The following is a 12,112-nucleotide window of genomic DNA, read 5'->3' as shown; positions in this document are numbered from 1 at the left end:
CATGTAAGAATAGTCCTATCCATACTACCTTCCAGAAATACTTCCCAGAGTATCAAAAAATCGCACTCAGTTTCTTTTTTCTTGGCAAAGGCAAGACAGGGTACCAACTGATTTCTACGTCCTGCTGATGATTAGGGTGCCAAGAACAAAGAACGACCCAGGGAGCTAAGCTAGCTGACAGCATAGACATCCAGTATGTCAGGAGTAAGAAATCCACACCCAATACAAAAAAGAAGTATATTTCTTGCACTCATGCTTGAAAGATCCCTGTTTAGACATCCAATGATCACACGAAGTATTTTGACAACTGTATTAAACCTGGAGGTCATGCTCATCTGATTATCTATCCTGGACTGATTCTCATGCATCTCTTCATTCCTTCCAAGCGTACAATTTTACATGCCAGTGCTTCAAAACATGGAAGTGTGAGTGAGTGTCACAACTCTACATCAAGCCAGAGTAGCTGGACTTCGGGTGAGCTGTCCTGAAAAGGAATCACAGCATAGTACAAACTGTACAGGGTTACTGTGCAGGAGGTCCAGTCCTGTGCAGGATGTTTGGAAAAAGGGATCACACAAACCTTGTTTTCATGGATAAAAAATGAGGAGATCTGCTGGAATTTGCAGGATATTTGCCCTGATAAAAGCAAGTACATCTTCCAAAACTAATCTATCTTGGACTCTTCACCAAAGAATCACCAGCCTTTAAAAGAAAAAAGTTTATCTCCTGATTCTCAGCTCCTATAAATCAGCTTAGGTCTCTTTAATGCAAGAGTCAGGCATTTATATCAGATCTGGACCTCATCCATGATGCTTATCTATGTTTTTTTCTTCCTCAGAAAGCAGCAAAAAATGAAAGGTAACAGGGACCATTGCTTTAAATTATGTGAGTTTTTCTGGTTTTGAGCCTCTCAAAAGCATCATATTTAATAGGGGTTGAAATGTCAACAATTTTACAAGGTTTCCACTTTGGACTATGTGAAGAGGAAAAATACATCCTGCGCAGGTGATAATTATTTTGCCTGGCTTATAATACTAACAGAGGTCCTCAAGGCTAATTACAGGGATGGGCACAGTGAGTAAGAACCCGTCATAGCTCTTCTTGGTCTGGTGTTCAGCCAGTGCCCTAGCAACAGAGGAGGAGATGTGGCTCCTGGGCTGAACAGCCTCTCAAGCGTTTCTTTAGAGCTGGATGACAAAAAGGTTTGGGGTTCTGCATTCATAAACAACCAGACAACTTTTCTTTCCCTCTAATAGGCAGTTTATTGACTGGATGACATTCAGGAGGAATAGAAGATTTCTAAGAAATGACTTAGAGGAATAAAGAAGCAGTATAGAATGAACAAGCCTAAAAATTAATTATAGCCTTAATAAAACCCGAACAAACAGGAAACACTACGTACTTTAATGAAATGATTTAAACTAAAGGTCAGCTGCAGGTCAACCCTCCCTCCATGATTATTTCTCTTCCAGTAACAGACAGGATTAGGTTCACAACAGAAATAGATACATTTGCATAAGGAGAAAATGCATGTGGAGCTGTTTAGCATGCTCATATAGCTGAACTGAGGTACAGTTTGGATAAGTGGATTACAAGGTGCCTGCAAAATAAGTTGGAGTACCAAGCTCAGGGGGTGTGTTCATTCAGGCTGCGGCCAGGTACACGTGGTATTCCACAGGAGTTAATACCGTGTTTGATACTGTTTAACATCCCGATTAATTAGATAGAGATGAGCTAGAACACAACCTCAGCAATGTCACATGTGACACCAAATTGGGGTCTGTGGCCTTGGGGACAGAGCTGCTATTCAGAAGGCCCCTGGCAGGCTGGACAAGTGGGCTAAGAGAAAGCTCATAAGGCTCAATGAGAAGCCCTGCGTGGGACTATTCCTGAATGGGCAGCACAAGCTGGAGGACAACTGGATAGAAAGGAGCTTTCCAGAAAAAGTCCTATCTGGTTGGTGGACAGCAAGTTGAACATAAGCAGCAATGCAACCTTGCAGCAAAGATGACCAACCACATCCTGGGCTCTCTTAGCCCTGTTTAGGTCATGGAAAGTGATTAGCACTCTCTCCTTAGTGCTTGTAAGACTACATCTGAAGTACTGTTTTGGGTTTCTTAGTCAAACCTAGACACTGACATGTTGGAGTAAGTCCAGCGGAGAGCAACCAAAATTGTTAAAGGCTTGAAAAAGACATACAAGAAGCTGAGAGAATTGGGTTTGTTCTACCTGGAAAGAGAAAGCTGAGGGGATCTCTTACTGCTGTCTAAAAGTACTTAATGGAGCCAAACTCTTCTAAGAGATGCAGAGAGACAGAATGAGACATAACTGACAAAAACTGCAGCAAAGAAAATTCTAATTACAAATTAAGGATTTTTTTTTCTATTTTTTAATTTTCTTACTAAGACAGTAACAAGAACAGGCTGCTTTGGGAGGTATCCTTGGAGATACTAAATACCCAATTGGAAAAGGCCCTGAGCAACATGAGTTGGTTTTCAGTGGGAAGAGGACTAGAAGATCTCTGGAGATGCTCTCTGATCTGATCATCTGAAGATGACCAAATTCAACTGTTTTTTGTTGGCACTCATTTACAGGTGACAGCTTTGACATAAAAGCGTAGAAAAGAAATCTTAGTTACTCTGCTACTTTGTGTGGCAGACACCAGGCTGCCCATTAGACTCCGAAGATGGAGTCTAACAGTGATGCCTCCTTCTTTGTTTTGGGACTATGGCTACAACCTCTGTTTCTGTACCTACAAAAGAAGAACTGCCTTTACCCAACCACTTTTATAAGCACAATGAGAAACTGGAAAGTGAACCTGCAATTCAGAAGAAAAAGCACTGGGTTTACTATTACTATGCATTTGCCTGGGGTTCTCCTGTCATATAATAGAAATTTCTGTTCTCAGTTTAGGCACCTGGATACCTCTACTAAGCTTTTATGTGCAAGTCTTTCCTCTAAATCTAACCTGATAATGATGGTCTCTCTACAATAAAGAGAGGGTATTTCAGAGTGCTGGACAGCATAATTACTCATCAAGCTAGGTATGTTCACATGAAGAACTGCCTTGATCAAGCTAAAAATATCACACTTTCGACTGATACTTTAAATCATTAGATTAGATATATATATGTATCCTATTGGTGTACATTACATGGAGAACTTTACATTATGAACTTAGGTCAGACCAGTAAAGAAAAAACCTAAATAGGAGAATTTAAACAACTAAAAAAACCCACTTTTTATTTACGTCAATACAATAGAAACTAAAATCTGGTATAGACTGTCTGAATGCCACTGCTTTTTTATCACAGGTTTCTTAGCAGACAAAAGTTTTCAGTGTTTCAAAGAAAGTCAGGTGTTGGTTTTTTTTTAAAAAACACAGTTATTGCAGGGTCTGATAGATTCAATTGCTAAGGAGCAGAGGACGTATCTCACAGAATACAATAAAAAGTAGACTAATTCAGCCACAGCAATGCCATCACATGGGTAGGCCTCTCAAACTAGAGGCACCATTTTCAAAATCAAATACATATTGGCCCTCATTTCGGAAATGTCAAGCGTGCTGTAAACAAGTTCTCGGTGCATCACATGGTTTAGAAAATGTATGAGGAAGACTGGAAAGGAAGCTATTCTTTGAGGGCAGTCAGCTTTAAGAAAGCTTATTTTTAACTGCAAGCTACAGATTATAGCCAACAAAGAAAAGGATGTGGTCATCAAAGTTGGAATTATCATTTTAGCTTCCCAACATTGACACAAACAGACTGATATTTCCTGCTGAGCCTAAAAGCAACAATGTATTGGCACTACCTATACAATGTGCACACACCTGTACTTCAAATGCATCTTCATGAGTTATAAAGCACAGGTATATCAAGCATGTTTTGCATCAATAACAGTATTTGCTGAATGAGCTCACAGTACCTTAGAGAAGCAAGAATCTAATAAAAAGCCCTGGCACAGTGTGAATGTGAGTAGGTGAAGAAATTACTACTTTTTGCCTTGATGTTAGTGTTGGACTTTTCTCTCTCTCTCTTTTTTTTTTATCATTAAAATAATTTTACACTGTTTGCAAATGCTCCTGTACTTGCATCCAAACCTGTATGATAACAGTTCCTGTATTAAATGAGACTAATGTGTTATGTAATGGGAGATAGGAATATTGCGATGGCTTTTAGAGAGGACACGGCTAAACTGAGACAGGCCCTGATGTTTCAAGGATGTTTAAAGGTTCCATAAACCATGAGGTTTCTGACTTCTGCATTTGTTGAGACAATCTGGAAAAAATCTTCCCTCTCAAGTGACCAGTACACTCTTCTTTACACCATGGAGAAAAGCAGTGGTTTAAGTCAGAATCTGTGGAATAGTTCATAAATTATTGCTATATTCAGATGGCTGTCATAGAATTCTGACTCTTCCATGGGGAGGGAAAGGCATTTTGGTAACAGATCTATCCAGACTTAGGCAACAATAACTATATAAAGCATTAATTGTGAGGCTTTCTGAAAAATAAACCCACACAGAAATGTCTGATTAAATTAAAAGTGCTCAGCACTTCTTAACATCAGATCCATTATCATAATGCTGTGAACAGAAGCCTGTGGAGTGCAGATGAATGCGGTTTCCATGTTTCCAGGACAGGACCATGACCACAACCACCCCACTGTGCTCTGTTTTACTAGTCATTTGCTCTCTGCACTGAAGGTGCACAATATCGTCATGAAGAAACGCAAGATGTGATCCAGTCTAACTTCATATAAACAGCCTGCCCTATGCTTGTCTTTCTTATTTACAATTGCTAAATATTATGCAAAAATGACACAACATATGCTTCTCACTTCCAAATCATCTTTCATAGGTTCTTTTTTTTTCAGGGAAACAATAAAGAGATTCATTCAAGCATTCTTCCAGTCATAACAAACATCAGAGTAATAATGCATGGTGCACACGTAGCCTGGTAATCGTTAGGTGCTAGCCATTCCCTTCTGTTCTCAATCCACAAATCTGGTAAAGTGACATCTCTCAGCGTGGGAGTATGAGTCCTCAGCTCAAGCTGTTGAGACACATCCTTACTGTATCTAGTAGTTGCACTGAAGCAGTGTATTTCAGATGAGCCTCAAACTCTCAGCATGGGCTTCTGTAGTCTAGAATTCTGAAATCCCCTCTGCCAAAGTTTTTCCAAATGCCCCTCCTGGCACCCAAATTACAGGCACAAATCCATCCTAAAGCTCTACTCGAAAGGCAGAGAAAACATTTGCAGCAGATATAAGTTGGCCTTGCTGCACTGAAGCCAGAGAAGACAGGGGTGATTCACACCAGCTGAGGAAGTGGCCTGAAATCATGGTAACAGCCACCAGAAACTGCTTTTAAAAGCTGTTCTCCACCATGATGGAAAGTATAAAGCCGACAATGTACTAAAAGCTTTTATGTTTAGAATTTTTTTGACAAGATATTTTTCTGAGGTCTAAGATGACTGTTACTTCAGAAATTAACATCAAGCTCCAATTCTGGAGCTGTCAGTTTAACATCCGTAAAGAGAAAAATCATAGTGCAGCTCAGACAATACTTTAGAAAGCACAGGTTTGGTCAGTGAAAGACAATGCAGATGATACAGAGAGAATAGTGTCTGTGAGAATTAATGGTGTAGACAGGCAAAAGGAAATGGGCAATACATAAAAATGCATTTGATTAAGCAGCTTACCCAGTTTTGGCCAGTGAGGTACAGAAAAAACCTGGGTGCCTTTGTGGTACAGAAGAAACTGTGTTTAAAGTGGCTTGAAGAAGGGAATATAATCTCAAATAAAGAATGGTTCTAACCAAGAGTATTTTAATCACCAATTAAATTGTCACTGAACTGAGTTTTGAGTTTGATCTGGTTTTCCTAAGATTATATCATGAATTTAAGTGTGATTTGGGTTACAGAATCATAGAATGGTTTGAGTTGGAAGGGACCTTAAAGATCACCTAGTTCCAACCAGCTTGCATGGGCAGGGATGCCTTCCATTAAATCAGGTTGCTCAAAGCCCTGTCCAACCTGACCTTGAACACTTCCAGGGATGGGGCAGCCACAGCTTCTCTGGGCAACTTGTTCCAGTGTCTTACCACTCTCACTGGGAAGAACTTCTTCCTAATGTCTAATCTAGATCTCTGCTCTGCCAGTTTAAATCCCTACACACACTTCTAAAAAATTTTCTGCCTGTGCAAATGAGGAAGAAGGATGAAAAACAACCCCCCAAAAAATCTTCCCTTGAAGATGTATTGGTTGTCAGGAGGTTTGGTCTGGGCACACAGTAATAGAACACATGTCGTGATTACTGTGTTTAAAGAGCTAGTGGAGAAGGAACAAGCACACCTATGGCTTCTACGTATCTGCCTTTTGGGACTCCTCCCAACCTGTATTTTTTCCAGAGTGACTCAGAAAAGTACAATGAAAGATAAATTATTTCCTTCAGAAAGTGGGAGGAATAAATGGAGTAATTTTGACTTCAAGGGGTGCTTCTGCATCAAACCTGCCAATGTTGGGACTGGCTGAAGAGGCCCACATAAAAACTTTGTCTTGGGATTGTGTCCTGGGTTTGTAGTAAACACTCTCCCAAGAGCAAAAGCAAAGTCTGTCTGATCCAGCTTTGCTCAGCCCATTGAAGTTTCAGCGTTTTGGGGGCCCTTTTATTGTTCCTAAGTACAGCTGTAAGCAGCTGAATTTCTGAGTCTTTCCTTTCCCAGCCCACTGCCTTTGATGAGTGTTTTGCTTAGAGTTATAGTCTCTCTTTCCTGCCCTCTTCCTCCCCCACCCTTAGTTTTCTGAATCCTCCTTGGCCACAAGTGTTGCATTCAGTGACAATTATTTTAATTTACTGAACACATCAAACAAGCTCCAGCTTCACTTCACATTTCATCTTCATTGAAATATTTATACTTCCAATCTCGGCTAGATTACTGAGGCAAACAATAAATTCAATTAAGAAAATCACAGTAAATTATGCTGATTCTGTCAATAACATCATTTGCTACTTCTCAGAACTTGAACTGCTTCACCCAGTGACCTCCTGTTGCATGTAGTTAAAAAAACATCAATCCACTTCTTATGATCACTTGTCATTCTTCCATTCATTATCTACCTTCTGGTGTTTTGTTTGTTTGTTTGTTTTTTGAAGAGTTTTTACAATTACAGGTGAGTTGTCTGAAGAAAGAAATTAGGAACAGACTAAAATCATTGGCAGGATTATGCATAGCCTGGTAGGTACGTATTAACACATACCAGGAATTAACACATGACATTTATTTGAAGGACTGCAGGCATTCAATTATTTTTGCTTTCAGTGGAAGAATTTTGTGATAAACTGGCATTTGGTATCCCTATAAACCATATGGAACAGTAAGTTAAGACAATATAAATTAAAGCTTTATAGCACTTTGATTTACTTAATTGCATTTTAGATACCATACATTTTTGGGTTATTCTAATGTTATGTGGTTGTGACGCTTTCTGCCAGCGTTAAATGTCTGAAAGGAAAAAGCAAAAATGTAGCAGAAAGAAAGTACCTGTAAAAGTTGTTCATCTCTCAGTAGAACAAAAGATATTGTTTTGTGGTGTAACAGTGAACAGAACTGACATCAATGTATACAGCTGTGTATAACGTAAGCTTTTTGTTTTCAGGACAAATCCATGAAACTTGGCTCTGTCTAATGCTTTTGGAAGAGTGAGGGGCAGGAGTGGGCAGCCCAAACCTTTATATATGCAGTTCTGCTCTGGCAAGTGGAGAGCCAGGAAACAAAAACTTCTTTTGCTGAAATCTTGTATTCATATCTATTTTGTTCTGTTAGGCTATCCTTTGGAATCTTTTCACAGAACAGAGATGCTTTGCAGAGGCTGAAATACAAACTCACAAAAACTGGAGTGATTCCGCCAAATAGACAAAGGAATATAGAAATACAGATGACCCAACCACAACTTGTGCAATCCTTTTCCTAGTTAGTCTGTTTAATTGAATTGAATGCATTTCTGCAAAGCGAAACTTCTATTACGGTGAATAATTTCCTGATAGTGCAGGGGTATTTAAATAGACTCACCTGTTCTAAATGGAGGCTTCACCATCTGTTCTGCCCTTTTATTACAAATAGAGAGGGAACCTAACTCCCTGCATCAGCATGTACAGCCTAGCATTGGAATGATTTAGATGTACGTGTGTGTTCTTTATGCACCTGGTATGTTTTCTCACATACCAAACACAAATCAGAGGGAAGACCTCTCTCTTGTAACCTAACAAATTCTCTGATCTAACGCCTTTATTCCTTTCCCACAGCAGCAGAAATTGATGGCCAGTAGTTTGCATTTTATTAGGACAATTATGACTCTGTTGCTGTCCTGGAGGAGTTATATCTTTATTGGGCTGACATTTTGTGATATCATTTACCTTTCTACAATAAATGAGCCTTGATCCCTGTTCTTTCCCTCTTCCTGGGTCTACAAAAGCTTATCATAGACAGAAATCTTGTAGGAGATGTGCTGAGAATGTGTCAGACTGCTGAGAAGCTCAGTCCTTCCCTGATGGATGCCATACAATCTCTCTTAAGACCATTTAGAGAAGGAATATATTTTTCTCAGAGTAGCACAGTACCAGAAGTTTCAAAATGCATCACACTGCATCATTTTTACTGCTTTAAATGACAAGTTTTGCAGTAAGTTAGGAAGGGAGGTGCAAGTTACCACATCTCATACACTTTTACAGCGGGAGACTGACTGCATGCCCAATGGAAACCTTAATTCAGAAAAAACCCTCAGGACCTACCTGTGTTGTAGCCCCTCCCAAGCGCTGGCCAGGGCCGATGATTCTTCCAAAGGTTCCCCAAATACCAATCACTCTGGTTCTCCACCAAGCCAAGAACCTGCTGCCCTGGAAATGAACAAATTGCAAAAACATCATGAGACAAAAGACAACCAATGGAAAACTCACAGGAAATCTGGAGAGGGAAAGCCAATGGAAAGAGAAGACAGAAGTTTGGGTGCTGCCCTCCTTCCATGCACTTAGAAGAAGCCTGCTTATGCAACAGATAGCAAGTCTGCCACAGCAAATTGAGCATGGCTCATTTCTTTCCTTCTCCCCTGGCTAGTCTGAGTAATTAAACACTGTGGGAACCTTTGTCATACTGACAAAAATATATCACCCAGACAAATCTGAATGCTGCCTGATCTTGGAATACAATGATGAAGAATTCTCCTAGTGAGAAGTAAGTGTTGGTAAAATGATCATTTAATATGAAGATCTGTTCATACTCTGATGAGGTAATACAGTTGAAGAAAAAGGCTCAGTACAGTAAATTATTCTTCCCATGTTCCCCCCCTCCCCCCCAGTAGTTTTGGGGATTTTTTTTTATCAGTCACAAAGGAAATCCCTTTTGCTTAGAAAATTATTGGATTCTAAGAGTTTACCTACATAAGAAAGTTGCACTGTTTTAATTTAAGAGCATAATTCAAAAGTCATTTAGGTAAGCCTGTGTGGAATGCTGCATAGATATTATGATTTCAGTTCTGGATGGGCTTATTTTGGTTTAGCTTACATTGATTAGCAGCTGGCTCCAGCTGGAGTAAAATGTGCTTTAAATCAAATGTGTCTAGAAGGTTTGCACTGCTTAAAAATCAACTGAAAAATGAATGTTTGTATAGATAAGGACTTAATTACCTATCCTAAAATGTGCTGTATAAAATGTAAATAAGAGAAGTGATTGAAATAAAGCTCTGGTGACAGAGGATGGAGGGAAGGGGAAAACTGTTTTTGGATCTATTCAAAGAAAGAAAAGGAAATGGTGTTTTGACAGAGGGACCCGCTCACTGAGGGCACTAAGACTGGGACTGGAGATTATTTTGCAACCTTTTGAGAAAGCAATTAAGCATCATGCTCTGAAGGCACATTTTCAAATCCCAGCTATGCTCATAAAACTGGATGTATGGTCACAGCAGTCCACTGAAAGCATTAAATGATCATTATATCTTGTTTATGTAGGACCACAGCTTTATAACTAACATTTCAGTATGGCCCAAGTCAAGATCAGGCTGGGAAGCAGGACATTAAGACAGAAGTGATTAATTCATACTTTATTATAAGCTTGGAAGACATTAGGATAGGTCAGGTGATTACAGCACTCTCCTGTGATATCTCTAATTCTGTCAGTAACCCCCACATGTGCCTCAAATGCTGTTTCAATGAGTGTGAGCAGCAATGAGTGGCTGATGCATATAACAAATAAATCAACATTACAAAAGCATTCAAGGGGTGAACGGAAATCAATCTAGAAATAACCTTGAGAAATTACCAAATCCATTCCACACCTCTGCTCAGGATCACCCTACTCTATCCTAATCAGAGCATGCCAGTGCTTGCCAGACCTAATTTTCCGATGATATCTCTCCCTTTCCATTATAGATTACATGTAATACATATATTTAAAATTTTACATTATACTGCATAACTCACTTTTCAAGAAGGTGGAAAATCTGGGGGATAGCAGAATGGAACATATAAAAGACCACCGCACATTTATCACCCCATTGGTGCTACTGCAAATTGGCAATATTAACAGAGGGCAAAGCACAAGAGAATGAAGGAAATGACAAGTTAGAGGCAGATGCATCCTAGGCAGCTGATGATTTGTTCATATAAATAAACTGTAGGATCTCTTAACCTGTGAGACACACAGAACACACTAAACAGCACATGAGGGGCCACGAGCCATATATTGTGAGGAAATATGAAAGGGATCTCAACTGGCTGAAACAAGCCTTTACCCCAAAACAGCTGAAGGGCACAATTTTAACCGACACTTGTTGATTCCATGATGGAAGACTGCCTGTTCTTTATCAACATCACTTACAGCTGAGGTTAAGTAAATCAAAGTAAGAAACTACTATGGCTAGTAAAGGATGAGAAAAAAAACCAATAAAAAATGCAGGTGCAGCTGGGCTAGCAGGGATTGGCACAGCTAGTACAAAGAGAGTAACCCTGCCTGTATTCTAACAGCGCATTTCACAACTCAGCAGTCCACAGATCCTTCTTGGGATAGTACTGCTAACATCAAAAGAAATGTTAGAATTCCATTTGCAAGAAGCAGATATTGAACTTCCTTACTATGGAGCATCAATCTGCTTTCATTATCTTAGCCCCATGCATTTCCCAACAAGCCACAGAGTTCAGCCTTCCAGCTGACGAATAATAAAAAATGAACAAACCTTGCTGGTTGTTAATGGCTTTTCTTTCCCACCTACCAGTCCAAAATCTCAGTTCTGACAATGTACCCCTGAAATACTTATTTCTCAGTTATTATTTTTCATGCCAAGGTAAACTGAAAAGTCTCAGGAAATTACGGTCGCACATATTTATTGCAGTTGTACCATTTCCTTCCCCTTTTTCCCTTTGCTTTTGAAGACATCAGAACAAATCCTGCTCTCACCAGTATCCTTTGAGGTTTGATATGGGACACAGATGATGGCAGAAATTACCATCATGTAAGCTTTAGAGCTTAGATATATGGATCAGATATAATGTGACTTACTGTACATTAACTGAGCTGGTATAACTGTCTGTAGATGCCCTTTTAGCTTGTCACAAATATGAAGTACAATATATTAGCTAACGCTGCTTTTGAATGGCCTAGGAATGTGCACATGTTCATGTACTGTCTTCGGGTAGAGCATTATGCAACTTGTCAGGCTGTTTGTAACTCCTGCTGGTGTCTGAAACCCTACTAGGCAGACGAGATGGCAAGTCTGCCAAGTCACCTTGGAGAAAGAGATGAAGATGTGTTTTGTAGCTTCTCTAGTTATATCTCTGCTTTCTCTAGGCTGGAATAGTATTGATGTCTCTGCCAAAGAACATATTTTTATTTCCCTTTACATTGTCTCTATGATCTTGACTTAGGGCAGAAGTGATCAGGAAACGAGAACTGCAGCTGCATAGTAAATATTAATGGTTCCAAAACATGTTTTCATTCTAAATCAGTACGGAAAAAAGAAATCATCAGAGAATAACAGAATCATAGAATGGTTTGGGTTGGAAGGGACCTTAAAAGGTTGTCCAGTTCCAACCCTCTGCCATGGGCGGGGACACCTTCCACCAGA

At 39.6% G+C, this 12,112-nt stretch overlaps 1 protein-coding gene across 4 annotated transcripts in view; it reads right to left on the bottom strand.

The window, feature by feature from the left end:
• The window catches only part of LARGE1 (LARGE xylosyl- and glucuronyltransferase 1), a 277,081-nt gene that overhangs the window by 55,036 nt on the left and 209,933 nt on the right, over positions 1-12,112 (bottom strand). For all 4 annotated transcript variants that reach the window (XM_062602676.1, XM_062602675.1, XM_062602678.1 and 1 more), the window contains one exon: positions 8,790-8,894. In XM_062602676.1, the coding sequence (XP_062458660.1) occupies positions 8,790-8,894 (105 nt within the window). The remainder of the gene's footprint in view (positions 1-8,789; positions 8,895-12,112) is intronic.

The sequence above is a fragment of the Pezoporus occidentalis genome, unplaced genomic scaffold (assembly GCF_034315485.1).
Source record: "Pezoporus occidentalis ecotype Australia unplaced genomic scaffold, CSIRO_AGI_Poc_V1 ctg78, whole genome shotgun sequence".
Taxonomy (NCBI): domain Eukaryota; kingdom Metazoa; phylum Chordata; class Aves; order Psittaciformes; family Psittacidae; genus Pezoporus; species Pezoporus occidentalis.
This window is presented reverse-complemented; position numbering and strand designations above follow the sequence as displayed.